At 39.4% G+C, this 14,630-nt stretch overlaps 1 protein-coding gene across 1 annotated transcript in view; it reads left to right on the top strand.

The window, feature by feature from the left end:
* The window catches only part of NEK11 (NIMA related kinase 11), a 110,195-nt gene that overhangs the window by 75,588 nt on the left and 19,977 nt on the right, over window positions 1–14,630 (top strand). Inside the window, exons 13-14 of the mRNA XM_013950728.2 lie at window positions 3,943–4,003; window positions 13,682–13,778. Of these exons, the coding sequence (XP_013806182.1) occupies window positions 3,943–4,003; window positions 13,682–13,778 (158 nt within the window). The remainder of the gene's footprint in view (window positions 1–3,942; window positions 4,004–13,681; window positions 13,779–14,630) is intronic.

Here is a 14,630-nt window from a genome sequence, read left to right as displayed (position 1 = left end):
TTTTTGAACAGGCAGACTGCTGCTTAAGATTAACGAAGGACGGAAGATAAAAATAGATTTGTTAATAATACAGAATAAATTAGGTATTGGCAGTCGGATTTGAGCAGTGACATTTAGTCATTCTGTAGCTATTCACAATTTGGTGATGACAAGAACTAACACTGTGGGTTAGAAGAAAGGTTCCACTGATATCTCTTTTCAGACTCCAGTCCTTAAGGACTATGTGGCTTGAATTTACCAACAGTCCATGTGCACATATTCCATTAACTCTCTGTGAATTGGCCTACACAGAGTGATTAGCAAACACAGTCTGTGAACGTTTGCTTTTTAGAACTTCCTCTGGCAAAGAAGCAAATTGTCTATCTTTGTTTTTTCTCGTACCGACCAGCACCATTGATAAGGTAGCACTGTATTTCTGGATAGTGACTCAATCACCTTTTATTTTTCTTGGAAAGTGAGCTGAATTTTAAATTTTCCCTTTCTCAAGTGAAAGATTCTGCAATGAGTCCAAAGGCAAAGCAGACTGGACTTAGCTGTGCAAATATAGGCACCTGTGTCTTAGCTAATTGGCTCTAGGCTCTATGATTAGGGAAAATAAACAAGTAATTTTATGGCATAATTTACATTATCTTGCAGTATACGTCTAACATAGGTCGGAGGAAGCACACTTAAAAGTGCCTCCTTCTCTCTGGTCATTATAAAGGGATCTGTAGTTTTTAGTATGCATGGGACATCTTTGTTCTGGATGACAACAGTTCTGTGAGATGAATCCCACTCAAAGGTAGGTGGCATCATGCTCAATATTAACAATATTAAGCTTCAAAATCTACCAGAATAGATGTGACCTTGCTAGTATATTGCAGGGGATTGCTTCTGCAGTCATCTGCTTCATACCAAAACTCCTACTGATCTCAGTGGAGACAGGATCAGACCCCTGTTATTACTGCAGAGAGAGGTTTCATACACTTCAACTCTTCCTTCAAAAATATATTCACAAATTAAGTTTTTGGAAGACTGTGCTATGAAAGAAGCCATACTGCTGTATCTCAGGATAAGGACTTGTAGGATATTTACCTTCATAATCTGTGCAAACCTCTCAACTCTCTGATATTGTTTTACTGGTTTCTTCTGTGCAGAGTGAGTGCAGAAATGCTCCTCTCTGGCAGTGCTCCTTGGTGACCCCATTAGCACTTCAAACAAAGATTAAAAAAAAAGTCTGATCTTCATGTAACAGCATGAGATCAGAAGAGTCATCTAATTGAACAACACATTGGAGTTCATGATGTAGAAAGGGATCTGGGCTTATTTATTCAAACTATGTTAGGCTCTCACAGGTGCCAAGGCAGACTGAGAAATAGTGGCCTTACTTGGGATGCAACACTTGTTCAGTTAAGAAGGTAGAGTATAATTGTATAATTTTAAAGGTTTAGGATGGCAGCTGAGGCAGCTGTTTTCCCCTTATTGTTATCTTCTAATACAGCCTGTGTCCTCTCAGCTACGTGATCCAGTTGTAGATGTGGAGTTACCACAAGGTTCAGATCCACAATGTGTGTCCAGACATCTCATCTTTGTTGTAGCACTGGACTTCAGTGTCCCTTCTCCCTCTCTTTCCTAGCACAAAGTCAGATTGCCAGATTTCAAAGAGGAATTTTCCAGTTACATTTCCAGACTTTTGGCTCCTTCGTCTGATGGCTCTTTCCCACAAGTTTTTTTTCAAGGAACACTGGTTTTCTAATTGCAAGAAAGTTAAAGAAGGGAAAAATACAAAAGAGAATGAGAAACTGTTTCTAAAAAAGATTTTGAAAGTATGAAGCTCACCAGAGGTTTCGTCTTGAAAAGTTAGCATTCAGTGAGAGTTTCACATTGGCTTTGATTTAGCTGAGATGCTAATGTATGGTTTTTACTGCAATTTATTATCTTGCTTTTTGGTTTTCTTTTAGTGACAAAAATAACAGCAGATTTGCCCTCTTTGTTATGACAAGAAGCCTGCTTATATGGTACATTAGCCCCTATTTTCAATTTCCAGGTTTTAGGTTGCTCCTGAGATCATCAAGCCAGATAATCAACTGGCATAAATTATCATAGCTTCAGTGGCCTCAGCACTGGCTGTGGGTAGTCTGTGCACTAGCATTCAAAACATGCTCCGCTGGATTCCTAACGCATACCTCATCATGGCTTATTGTGATTAGAATGTGGTTCATTAGTTTGGAATTTGAGAGGTCCAAGCAGTCTTCCATGCTGGCTCTTACCTGTAAGGGAGCCTGTCTTCTGTGTCTGTCAGATTCACTTTCCTGTTCTGTAGGGCTTTGCTTTCTCTGCAAAAAGAGAAATATTAAAGAAATATATTAAAGAAATATATTAAATAAAATAGCTAAAATCCTCCTGGACTGTTAAATCCAAGTGGAGAAAAAGCACAGGTGGTTTTATCTCAGTGTAAGTCGATTAACTATTCATTCAAGTGCTATAGAAACTATGTTCCCCTTCTTCACTGAGGTTTTATATCTGGATAGCCAATTTAACCTAGCTAGTTCCTTGAAAACTACAACTTTCAGTGGTAGAAGTGCATCCTTTGCCTCACAGCATAATGAGAATATTCAGCTCTGTTGCGATGCCTATGGTAAGTATGCCCAGTAGTGAGAAGTCCCAGGCTTTGGAATTACACTTTATCCCATTGAAAAAATTGGCTTTATTAAACAATCATATTAGTATTATATGTAGGCCTTTGCCATGTTTTTGTCTCTCTGTCCGTGGATTTGCAGTTAGTCGAGATGCTGATTCCTGTTTTGTGAATCTCAGTTAAAATAGCAGAGCCTATTTCAGATGTAAGCATATGAAACAACGTAGGATCATAAGTTAGATCATGCTTATCCATAACACCTCTCACTTGCACAGAAAGGCCACTAGCCAGCTCATATTAATTGCCAGAAATTATTTGGGAAACTCTTTTCTATTAAGGTGTACTAGCAGTTCCTCAATTGGAGGAATTTAAAATGGATATTTTGAGTAAGGTCACCTAGAAATACAAAGCAGATTGTCCATTGTAGAAGCTAAGGTGAATATAGTTTGTTTTATTCCAGTTAATTAAGTTTTAGAACCACAGACCCCACATTTTTAAAATAGGGAATTTTGGCAGGTTTTTCACCAAGGCCAAGATTTTGACTTTCAGTTTTCAATAACCAAGAAATGCCATGCTGTTAAATAGGATGTGGTGACAGATTCTGGTAACACAGGTTTTTCTCTTGGACTTGAACAAATCCTGAACTACTTCTGGAGCACAATCTTTGCTTAATGGTCAGCTCTTTAGATATCATCAGTGTACACGAGTAACATATCACATTAAAGATATCATGACAAAACTATTAATTATCTGTCTGCTAATAGAAAGCTTCAAATAGAAAAGTGCTATTATCTTTTTTTAATTAAAACATTCTTAATTAGTAATTATTAATAGATATTAGTAGATGAAATTAAATGAAATATAAATATTAATTCCCAGTGCAAGCTGTCAGAAGCCTAAGAAATTTTGGTATACTTAAGAAGCTCCCAGTTTCTTTTTTCAATGTAGTATTGTTTTAGGTATTTCAGGACTAACCAATGCTAAAACATTGCTGAATTTTCAGAAATTGCACACCATCCTCAAGAGTAATCATATCTTCTTTAAACTTCATGCATACTTGGTCTATGCACTCATGTTCTGTGAGCGTTCTGACCTAAATAATTGTTTGTATATAATGACATCCCCAAACCTGATGTTTTAGGAAAAGAAAATGTTGAAAAAGCTCTGAGCAATATATTCCTGTCTTACAATTCTATATTCTAGTGCTGGCACTCGTGGGTGTAAGTACTCTGCTTTAAGCTTGGTGGGATCATACCTCCGGTACAGAATGTTTATATTTAAGTTTGTCTCACACTAATGCTGTTTCTTACATTATTTGTCCACAGGACAGTGATATTGAGGCAATGGTCAAGTATTTGGAGAGTGTCCTGAATAATAGCTCATTGGGTAAGATAATATCTTTTCTCTAAATGTAAGAGCAGCATTTATTAACAGTCTTTATTCATCAACACTCCAATTATTTCCATTTTGCAACAGAACAACTCTAATGTCATTCAGAAAAGTGATCTTCTTGAAAATTGCTTCCTTAATCTATTGCACAGAAGTGTAAATATGCCAAAAGTGAATGTATACACTGTTATGTGCTTTGGGTGAAAATAATAAAGACATAAAACACAATGGTCAGGAGTGTGGAATGTTATAATAAAAGCTTTTAAAAACGTCACTTCTTCCATTCTTGTTCCAGAGAAAAATATTTAAAGATGTTGTATCTGAAAAAGCATATCACTTTCTCTGGAGCTGAAACAAGTGTGACCATGGAGATCAGCCAGAACATGAAAGATGCTAGCCATTAAAAAGTCAGGTTAAAATGGTTTTGTATTATGCTATAATTTTCCTAGAATATAGAAAAGATACTATGATTTATGGATAGAACTTGGAAACCTTGCTTTAAATCCTTTTCTTTAGAAATTTTGAGCATTGAAACTTGTAAAGCTAATTAACAAAATGTCTTAGGTAAGAGAAAACTCTGTCATGTACTTAAGCTGGAAAATAGTACAGAGATATATTTTTGACTATGGAAAAGAACCAAGAAAAATAATATGCTGACATTTTACAAGTCATTGTAGCAATAAGCTTTATGATGTTACCTTTGCTTTCCCCTTCCAGTTCTCCTGCATGGCCTGGAGAACAGAACATAGTTGTAGGAACCTGAAGACATTGGTTCTCCTCTTCCTTCTGCTGATGCCTTCACCTGTTAAAGCCACTTAATAGTTGTCACTTTCTGAATCTGTAAAATTGCAGCTAAAATCGAGCCTGAAAAGTCTGAAGCAGCTCTTGATCTGATGCTACTAATGCTTTATAAAAATACATGGAATATCTCTGACTAGATATTAAAAAAAAAAAATCAGACTCGGAGTGTTAAGCAGTGGAAGTGGTTGCTCGGAGAAACTGTGGGATGCCCAAATTTTGATGTGTGAAAGCTCTGAGCAACCTGATCTAACTTTGAAGTGTGCCCTCCTTTAAGGAGGGGGTTGAACTAGATGTCCTCCTGAGGTCCCTTCCAACCTAAACTGTTCTGCAACTCTACATCGCTAAAAGCAATGAGCAAGAAAAGTTGGGCAATTAGATTTTATTATACCATACAGACACTATTTTTCTAGGGTTTTTTTTAGAATTCTGTAGATTTTTTAATAGTTTCTAGCACAGATAAAAATGAGAGAAAATGAACTAAAAGAAGAAAAAGTTTTTTACGGTGATCCAGGTTTGGATAATAAAATATTTATTTTACCTTACAGTATCTCATTAGAGACAGAGAACTATCACTGAGAATACAGGTTTGCAATTTAATCCCAAAGTTTCCTTCAAATTCTCACTATAAATTTAGAGTTTGAAAGTCTCGTTTCTCACGGTATACTTAAAAGTTGCAAAGAAGACTTAGGCGAAAGAAAGGTATTTACAGAGATTGGCTTGGTCTCTAGCCTTTCAGATCAATGGGTTTGTGTCAGCAAGAGTTCGTCTGAGGATTGCTTGAAAGCCCAGCTAAGTCATCAGAGGCTCATGCTGTAACCGCAGTTTTGTGTAGCGGCCTCATTTACACTCATTCAGTCATGTCCAGCCTGACTCGGTGTTATCTCAGGGCTCTGAAACAAGAATATAGGGGAAGCTTAGGAAATCTGCCTGCTAGAGGCTCCTCCGGTGCGGAGCTTTGTCTCACCCCTGTGTGTGGGCAGAGACTGATGGGAAGGGAAAACCTGAGAAGGAGACGGATGGATGAAAAGGAGTAGTAGAAGTCAAGGCCATCGCAGTCTTGTAGCCACTGAGGTGCATCTGGCCACCTTCTGGGTCCCCTTTCAGCAAGGGCACGACTCAGGGAGGCCCTCAGGACTATCTGAACAGAGGCCCGTGCACGTGTTCTGTGTCTTCACACTAACAGGGGTCCCGCTCTCTTCTGATTCCGCACTCATTGACGCTTTGGCAGCACCACTGCCTCCAGTGGGTTTGCAGAAGTGAAAATAAGGACAAAATTTAGCCCCATGCGTCCATGTTTCATTGTTTTAATGTAAGAGAGGAATTACCTTGGAAGCTGCCAAGAAGAATCCAGAGGATTAGAACCCCTCCAAGTTTTGGGTTTTTTTTTATCTTAATTATTAAAGAGACTCTTGGCATCCTCTTTTTATTTCAGTACTAAGAACAAGAAGATGCCTTTTTAAATTATGACATTAGAGAATGAAATTGTGCTTTAATTATTAAAAAATATCGGACCACTCTGTGCTGAAAGTTAAATCCTTTTCTCCAAACTGTGTTAGCAATTAGATTTGCATGCTGTGTTCCAAAAAATATATGTAATGATAACGAGAGAAATCTGCTAGGGTCCCTTTTGTCTTTATATGCTCAGTGTTGCTGAGGAGCTTTAAACATTTATTATTTTAAGCTTTTCCAATATCAAGCTATAAAGCTGCAGAGAGTACTAACTATCTTTAAGTTAAACTACTGTATTTCCCATCTTATTAGCATGTATCTTAATCAGAAGAGCCTTATAAAAGGAGTCTTTTTTTTTTTTAAGTCAGGATTTAAATCTAGAAGCATCATGTTTAGGAACCAAGAAGAAGAATACTCATATCATAAAGAGAGGTGAGAACCTAACAGCTTGCTTATTCTTCATATAAAATTTTCCATTTGTGATTCAAAAAGAGATTTCAGTGGCATTGTTCCAGGGAAATCTTTAAAACATACAGAAAAAATAAACTTGACACCCACAAATCCATGGGCCCTGATGGGATGCACCCACGAGTGCTGAGGGAGCTGGCGGACGTTATTGCTAAGCCACTCTCCATCATCTTTGAAAGGTCATGGAGAACAGGAGAGGTGCCTGAGGACCGGAAGAAAGCCAATGTCACCCCAGTCTTCAAAAAGGGCAAGAAGGAGGACCCAGGGAACTACAGGCCAGTCAGCCTCACCTCCATCCCTGGAAAGGTGATGGAGCAGCTCATCCTGGAGGCCATCTCCAAGCATGTGGAGGAGAAGAAGGTGATCAGGAGTAGTCAGCATGGCTTCACCAAGGGGAAATCATGCCTAACCAATCTGATAGCCTTCTCTGATGGAATGACTGGCTGGGTAGATGAGGGGAGAGCAGTGGATGTTGTCTACCTTGACTTCAGCAAGGCTTTTGACACTGTCTCCCATAACATCCTCATAGACAAGCTCAGGAAGTGTGGGCTAGATGAGTGGACAGTGAGGTGGATTGAGAAGTGGCTGAATGGCAGAGCTCAGAGGGTTGTGATCAGTGGTGCAGAGTCTAGTTGGAGGCCTGTAGCTAGCGGTGTCCCCCAGGGGTCAGTACTGGGTCCAGTCTTGGTCAACTTCTTCATCAATGACCTGGATGAAGGGACAGAGTGCCCCCTCAGCAAGTTTGCTGACGATACAAAACTGGGAGGAGTGGAGGATACACCAGAGGGCTGTGCTGCCATTCAGAGAGACCTGGACAGGCTGGAGAGGTGGGCAGAGAGGAACCTCATGAAGTTCAACAAAGGCAAGTGCAGGGTCCTGCACCTGGGGAAGAATAACTCCCTGCACCAGGACAGGTTGGGGGTTGACCTGCTGGAAAGCAGCTCTGCAGAGAAGGACCTGGGAGTGCTGGTGGACACCAAGTTAAGCATGAGGCAGCAATGTGCCCTTGTGGCCAAGAAGGCCAATGGTATCCTGGGGTGCATCAGGAAGAGTGTTGCCAGCAGGTCGAGGGAGGTGATTCTCCCCCTCTACTCAGCCCTGGTGAGGCCGCATCTGGAGTACTGCGTCCAGTTCTGGGCTCCCCAGTACAAGAGGGATGTGGCACTACTGGAGCAAGTCCAGCGAAGGGCTACAAAGATGATTAGGGGACTGGAGCATCTCTCTTATGAGGAAAGACTGAGAGAGCTGGGCCTGTTCAGCCTGGAGAAGAGAAGGCTGAGAGGAGATCTTATCAACGTGTACAAGTATCTGAAGGGAGGGCGTCGAGAGGATGGGACCAGACTCTTTTCAGTGGTGCCCAGCGACAGGACGTGGGGCAACGGGCACAAACTGAAACACAGACACTTCCATCTGAACATGAGGAAAAACTTTTTCACTGTGAGGGTGACAGAGCACTGGCACAGGTTGCCCCGAGAGGTGGTGGAGTCTCCTTCTCTGGAGATATTCAAAACCCGCCTGGATGCGATCCTGTGCAATGTGCTCTAGGTGACCCTGCTTGAGCAGGGGGGTTGGACTAGATGATCTCCAGAGGTCCCTTCCAACCTCAGCAATTCTGTGATTCTGTGATCTTATGCTTTTGTTCTTTGTGACACATCTTTTCTATTACAGATATCTGTATTACAGATTTCTGTGTTTCATATTTGTGACACATAAATGAACACTTCGCTGAAGTTAAAAAGGGGGAAGGTCATTTAAAATTTAACCTTCATGGGTTAATTGCTAGGCACAGTTGTGAAGAACATTTAAAAGTATACTGGAAGAACTCACGCTATTACACATATTTTCATCTTTCAGCCACCAAAACCCAAGTAATTGAATGCGAGACTCAGTACTTACTCGCTGCCCTTTTTTCCATGATTTTTTTTTAGGAATTATTTGAAGGTTCTCCCATATTCTTTATGAAATTCATAAGGCTAAATGTCCACTTGACTTTAGCTTGTTATAGTTTTCTCATGACACATATATTTATCATGAGTTTAGAGACATAATTGCTCTCAAAGTCTTGTTATGGACAAAAAGGAAACACACCTTCCATGTAAAAAAAAATAATTTTTTATTAGTTTAACTGAAATCTTAGCAGTCTAACTGAGGAATTATTATTAGTCCAGATACAATTATTACAGAAAAAGAAAGAAAAAGAGAATGAATAAATGAATGCTGCTATGTAGAAGTCTCAATAATAATACAGTTAAAATACTCTAAACACACGTTTCCTACTAACTACGCCTTTTCCTGGTTTTATGCTTGCCCTCCTGCTCCCTCACCACCTGGAGTCGTCGCCAGGAGGAATGTCAATATTGGTGGTTGCTTCTGTCTCTCTCAAGGATCCATCGGGGGTCATTTTCATGTCTTTACTAACGTGCTTTTATACCTTCGCTTTTTTTGTCATTGCCCTGCAAATTCATGTTCCATCCGAATTTACCATACATGGTGCAATTTACATAGGTCAGATACTTGTTCTTTGTTCTCTTTGTTGCCCCTAGAGCCTGTTTTGTCCCTTTCCAGGTGTGCTTTTCTTTAGCTACCACCAGTAAGTTGTTTATATCCGTGGGGTCCCCAGCGCCAGCCTGTGCCCCATCTCTTACCGTCCCATGCCTGTAGTCCTCTACACCTCGGCTGTGTCCCCGCTTCCCAAGGCCCCTGCTATCACACCAGGCCTGTCTTTCTCTACACAGCATCACTGTGTTAGAGTCATGAACATCACTACCTGCTCAGAGTATTTGCTTGTTACTACTATCTATACAAAAACTTCTGCTGTACCACACAAAGATAAGCAAAAATAAAACAAAGTAGCCCTAACCACCTGGTTGTTAGAAGAACTGCTAAATGAAAACAAAGCCCCAGGCAGGTCAAGAAAAGTTGGGACACAGCAAGCCTGACAGCCTCAGTCCTGAGGCCTTGCAAACTCAGTTCAAAGCCAATCAACATCAATATTCAAAGTCAATATTAGAAAGTTGCTTGGTACTAGCAATGGCAACACTGTGTTACTGGGCTACAGAGCTACAACCCTACTATAACTGCTACTTCTGAAAACACCATGAATTTTGTAGAAATAATAGGAGTGAATGCAGAAGTTTGGCCTGGCCAGAATTTACCATAATGTTTTTCATTTTTAAAGATATCATGAAAGAATTATGTACTGTGTCAGGCAGATCTTAGAGAACATCAAAGTAGAATAAAACTAGAACATTTTTTATGCCAGCAAGGGCTGTCATACAGAGGATGCAACAAGTGTACACTGTTTTTCCACAGGTGGCATTTCTTTAGTATAAAAATTCAGTGGTGAGGGCTAAAAGCCTGGGATTCTTTGAAGTGGTTGAGCTTTCTCCCAAAGAGTTCTCATTGAGTGACTGTGAACACCAGCACTTCAGCATGGTGCAACATGCATTTTGGACCGACTATGCAACTCCTTGTGGAACAAATTTGAACTGAGTTAAGATTATCTATGCTGACGCAGTTTGCAAAATTGGGAAGATCTCAGGAAAGAACAGGGAAATGAAAAAAAAACCCTGAAAAACTGGCTTTGCAATTTACTTAATCTGTTTAGCTTAAAGAGGGAGAAGGTTAGAAGCTATTTCACCACTTTTTATGAATATAAACTCAGGACAATATATCTGATTCTAAGGGGCTTTTTAATCTTGTAGAAGAAGGCATAGTAGGATCTCATATGTAGACGTGAAAGCTGACAAAAGAAAGAAGTGGTCTATTATTCAGTGAAGATAATAGCTTCACAATAGACAATAAGTTACCAAGAGATGTAATAGATGACTGTCACAAACTATTGGGCTGTTAGCAGAAATGTTGATAGGAAGTCCTTTGGGACATAATGTATAAGAAGCCTCATGAGCTAAACACAATCATCCTTTTTAAATGTAAATACTTATGTGAATATATGCAAACCAGAGGATTTGTGTTTTTACAGATCCTTTAATCTTTATCCCCCTTGATAAAGTGTGAAGGATGCAATAATAGCCTCAAAATTGATGTTTTGTGACTTGAGAGGATGAGGATCCTTTGCCGTTTTGCCCTCTCTTGATCTCCAGCGTCTTGGACTAGTCACTGGGAGAGCATTCATCTTTGAAATACACTTAGAAAGTGGCCAATATCTGGTTTTGAAGAATCAGTGATCTCATTATTTTATCTGATTTTTGTTTAATGAATCAAGGGTGATATATTGCCTTAAAAAAATACAAATACTATTTGGCCACTTTTCTAAGTAGCATAGTTACTTGTTCTGTGCTGATGGATGGGTAGATAAACTGCCCAAGGCTGGATGCCAAGTATATTATTAATCAAGTAACTGCTTCTAAGAAACAATGCCTTCTAAGAAAGGTTAGAGATTGCCTCAGTAAAAATTGTTCTATGCTTGTCATAGCGACAGTGTGAAAGACTTGGCAGTTTTCACTGAGAACCCATTTTTTTGTGACTAGCCACACCTTTATAGCATCCTACAATCTATATTCCTTGCAGCTGCTTCATAGTACCCAGAAGATCACATTTAATGGAGAGGAAGGTATTAGTTTGTGTTTAGAGAATAAGTGTTGCTTGGCCAGTTGCCAATGTGGAGAGAAGGCAAAGGAAGAATTATTTATCCTGGAATCCCAGAAAAACAAGAAGGATTTCTTTAATAATGAAATGTCAGAGGAGGAGGACATAAAATATTGTAGCAATAAATAGATTGAGCCCACTAAGCAGAAAGAATATGCTAAGCTCTTACCACATGATATATCCTGTAATAATAGTAATACTAGAATTTAGCTGAGGCCTGTGGTTAAATGTACTCTCTTAAAAGAATGTAAAGATTAAGTTTTTCCTGAAACCACAAGTGGTCAGGGCATCATTTTTTTATTGCTTTTTAAATCTAACAGTGATATCAAAGCCCAAAGCTGCACATCTAGACACTAATTCTATGCCAATTCAAGGAGGACCTAATAGGTCATGACCATGGCTGTGCACAGCACTTGAAGTTTCCTCAGGGCTTCCTCCGTGGATAGCTGACTACTCTTAACACTGTTAAAGTAATTGAATGTTTACAGAGTCCAAATTAAAATGTATGGATATGTGTGTGTAGTGGTAGAGTAAATAATCAGGCACTTTTTTATTCATCAATGGGTGAAAATTATTGATTGCTGGTAAGAAGTGAGCTTGTCGTTTTCCATCTTTTTAACTACATTAACTATACCTCGATTATATGGTAAAATTTAGGCACCAAATAACTGTTAGCCATTAGGCATAAAGACAAGTTATGAAAATGTTTTAAAAAGTCAAATGGTTTGTCTGTAGCCAGACAGCAGAGTCAGGAAACCATTTCTTCTGTGGTCTCTCTCCACATCTGCTTTCTACTTCCACTTGCAAAGCTCTCAATCCTGCAAATGCTTGTTATGAGCTATTCATGACAGAAAGCTTTAATGCCAGTATTTCTTGCTTTTATGGTCAGGATCTATAATCACATAAGATATGTGAGCTTGATTCCTGGGAAAGGCATGATTATGCATTCAAGGGAAGCACTGGATACTCTCTGGCAGTGTTTTTACTGCCATGGCAGGATGGTAGGTGCAAGCTCCCTCAGTCTGTATGTGGTCGATGTTAACGCAATCCAAGCTAAAATCCAGCTTGCAGTCCAAGCTGAGTCCAAGCTAAAAACCCCTGCTAGGAGGGGAGAGTGTATTCATTTAGCCTAGGCATAGCACTATGTGTTTGTGTGACCTTTGGCATGTTCATAGCCTGTGCAGCACCTTCTCGTGTCTTCTCAGAGCTTGGGCTCTGTGTGCAACTGCCCCACACGTTTGCCCAAGGTGCAGTTCCACCGTAGTGTATATTCTCCTCGCTTGGGAAGTGAACTCCTAATGCTGAATATTTTGCAAGAGGAAACTAAAATAGCTATTTTGTTAGCCTTAGCACAGTGAAAGCGGAAAGGATCTTTATTTCCAATTCTAAATAAATGGAGTATGCAAAATGGGAGGGAAGAACTGAGTAAGCTGAAGGAGAGTTTTGGCACAGGAGAAAAATGAGCACAAACTGGCCAATGAGTAAATTTTGTCTGGAAATTAGGAGGGCTTTTAGCTACCAGATCGCAGTAAGGCTTTGGAAATTGTTTTCCAATAGGAGCAGTAGGGGCAATAAATAAATAAATTATAAATTTGGACCTGACATTTGATCAGGTTATGAAGGGGCTTGTATGACGTGGTTGCCATATAAAATAGTAGGATATCTGAGTTGCCAACCCTGGCAGTCCTTTATTATTCTGTGGTTCTATGTTTCTGTGGCTGAATACCACAACACTCTGTGAGTATTAGGTTATTAAATATCTCAGTACCCCATAATGTGTGTAAATAGAATATGTGTGTGCCTGTGCCTGTGTGTGTATATGTATATTTTTTATATCTTTTATTTACATATATATATATAAATATATATATAAGAAATCCCTTCATCTGAAAGGGAAATTGATGTTTTATGTAAAATACTGAAAATTTACAGTATGATCAAGCCAAGGAAGAGACTTGCCTGTTAGAAAAAAGGCTCTTGCTCTTATAAATAAGTGCAAGAACAACAGAGGAAAATAAACATTGTCTAAGAAAATTTCCTTTTTTTTAATATTTATGTGTCTCAGCACTTTCTCATGTGGATTCTTTCTGTTAGATTATTAAATCCAAATTAAGGGCAACTCCTTTCTGAGTGACAAGTAGATTTATATCTTAAAGGCACCACAACTGCGACAACAATTTTCCTTCAATGTCTTCTACAGGGAATTACATTATAATTCATCTTTAATTAATGTGGCATTACCTTGTGAGAAATGGGAATAGTCGTCCTCCTTCTGACTGCCCTTGGCTCTGCAATAGTGCTCAGGAGATGAAGGTGAATAAGGTTATGTGTCTGTGCATTGATTTGTAGGCTCTGGGACCATCACCAGAGTGGCTCCTGAAGTGCCCCAGGGATTCAGAGCTCTCAACAGCACTATGGCTGGGACCAAGCTGAAACGCATGAGGGAGTAAGTAGCGTATTTATGTGTTACCGGTATCATGATAAAGAGGATGGTTTTGAATCACAGCAGAACACAGCAAAACAAACAATGTTGTGTCCTTGCCCCCCAAATTCCCCCAAACTAAAAGGAGTGGATCCTAAGGTATTCATTACAAACTGGATGCCTATTTACCGCAACCGAGGGTGAAGGCTGGCTGTCACTTTTGAATGTTTTCTTGTAATCTGCACAATCACTGTCATCCTTTCTAGGGTCTAGTTTGTCTTCATAGCTGTCTGGGTCATTCTGAATTTCTCTTACTTTGTCATCTCAACACCTACCCCTGAATCAACTGCATATATATTGATGTTCCCATCAAGTTCGCTCCCTTACCCACACTTGGCTGGCACAAGAGGCTAGAAGATTTGTTTCCCATGATGATAGTCTGACTAAACACAAACATTATTGCTGTTGGCTAGGATTTTCAAATAAGACAAAAGAAGTTACCTGTGCAGTTCCCTTTGAAACTCAACATCTAATTGCTTTCAGCGTCATTGAAATCCCAGCTTTATTAATAAAGATTTCACTCTCTTAATACAGCAAAGATACTTCCTTTATAGCATGTTTGCTGGTTAAGATATTTTGAGCTTCTTCCAGTAAGTTGTTAGTAACTTCTTGCCTTCAAAGATTTATTGTACCCTTATTTAGGTACTGATCTGGTACTTATGATGCTATGTATTATCTCTGAACTCAGATCTTCTTTACAGTGTTGCACCATTTCAGCTGATCTTAGATTGTAAGCACTTTTAGAAAAGGTCAGTTTTGTCTTGTGTGAGTGGACAGGGCCAAAGATATGGCAGGTATTTTGGGAACACAAATAGT

This window comes from Apteryx mantelli, chromosome 2 (assembly GCF_036417845.1).
Source record: "Apteryx mantelli isolate bAptMan1 chromosome 2, bAptMan1.hap1, whole genome shotgun sequence".
In the NCBI taxonomy this organism is placed as follows: Eukaryota; Metazoa; Chordata; class Aves; order Apterygiformes; family Apterygidae; genus Apteryx; species Apteryx mantelli.
The sequence above is the reverse complement of the archived record's forward strand: the minus strand, read 5'-3'. Positions and strand labels throughout refer to the sequence as shown.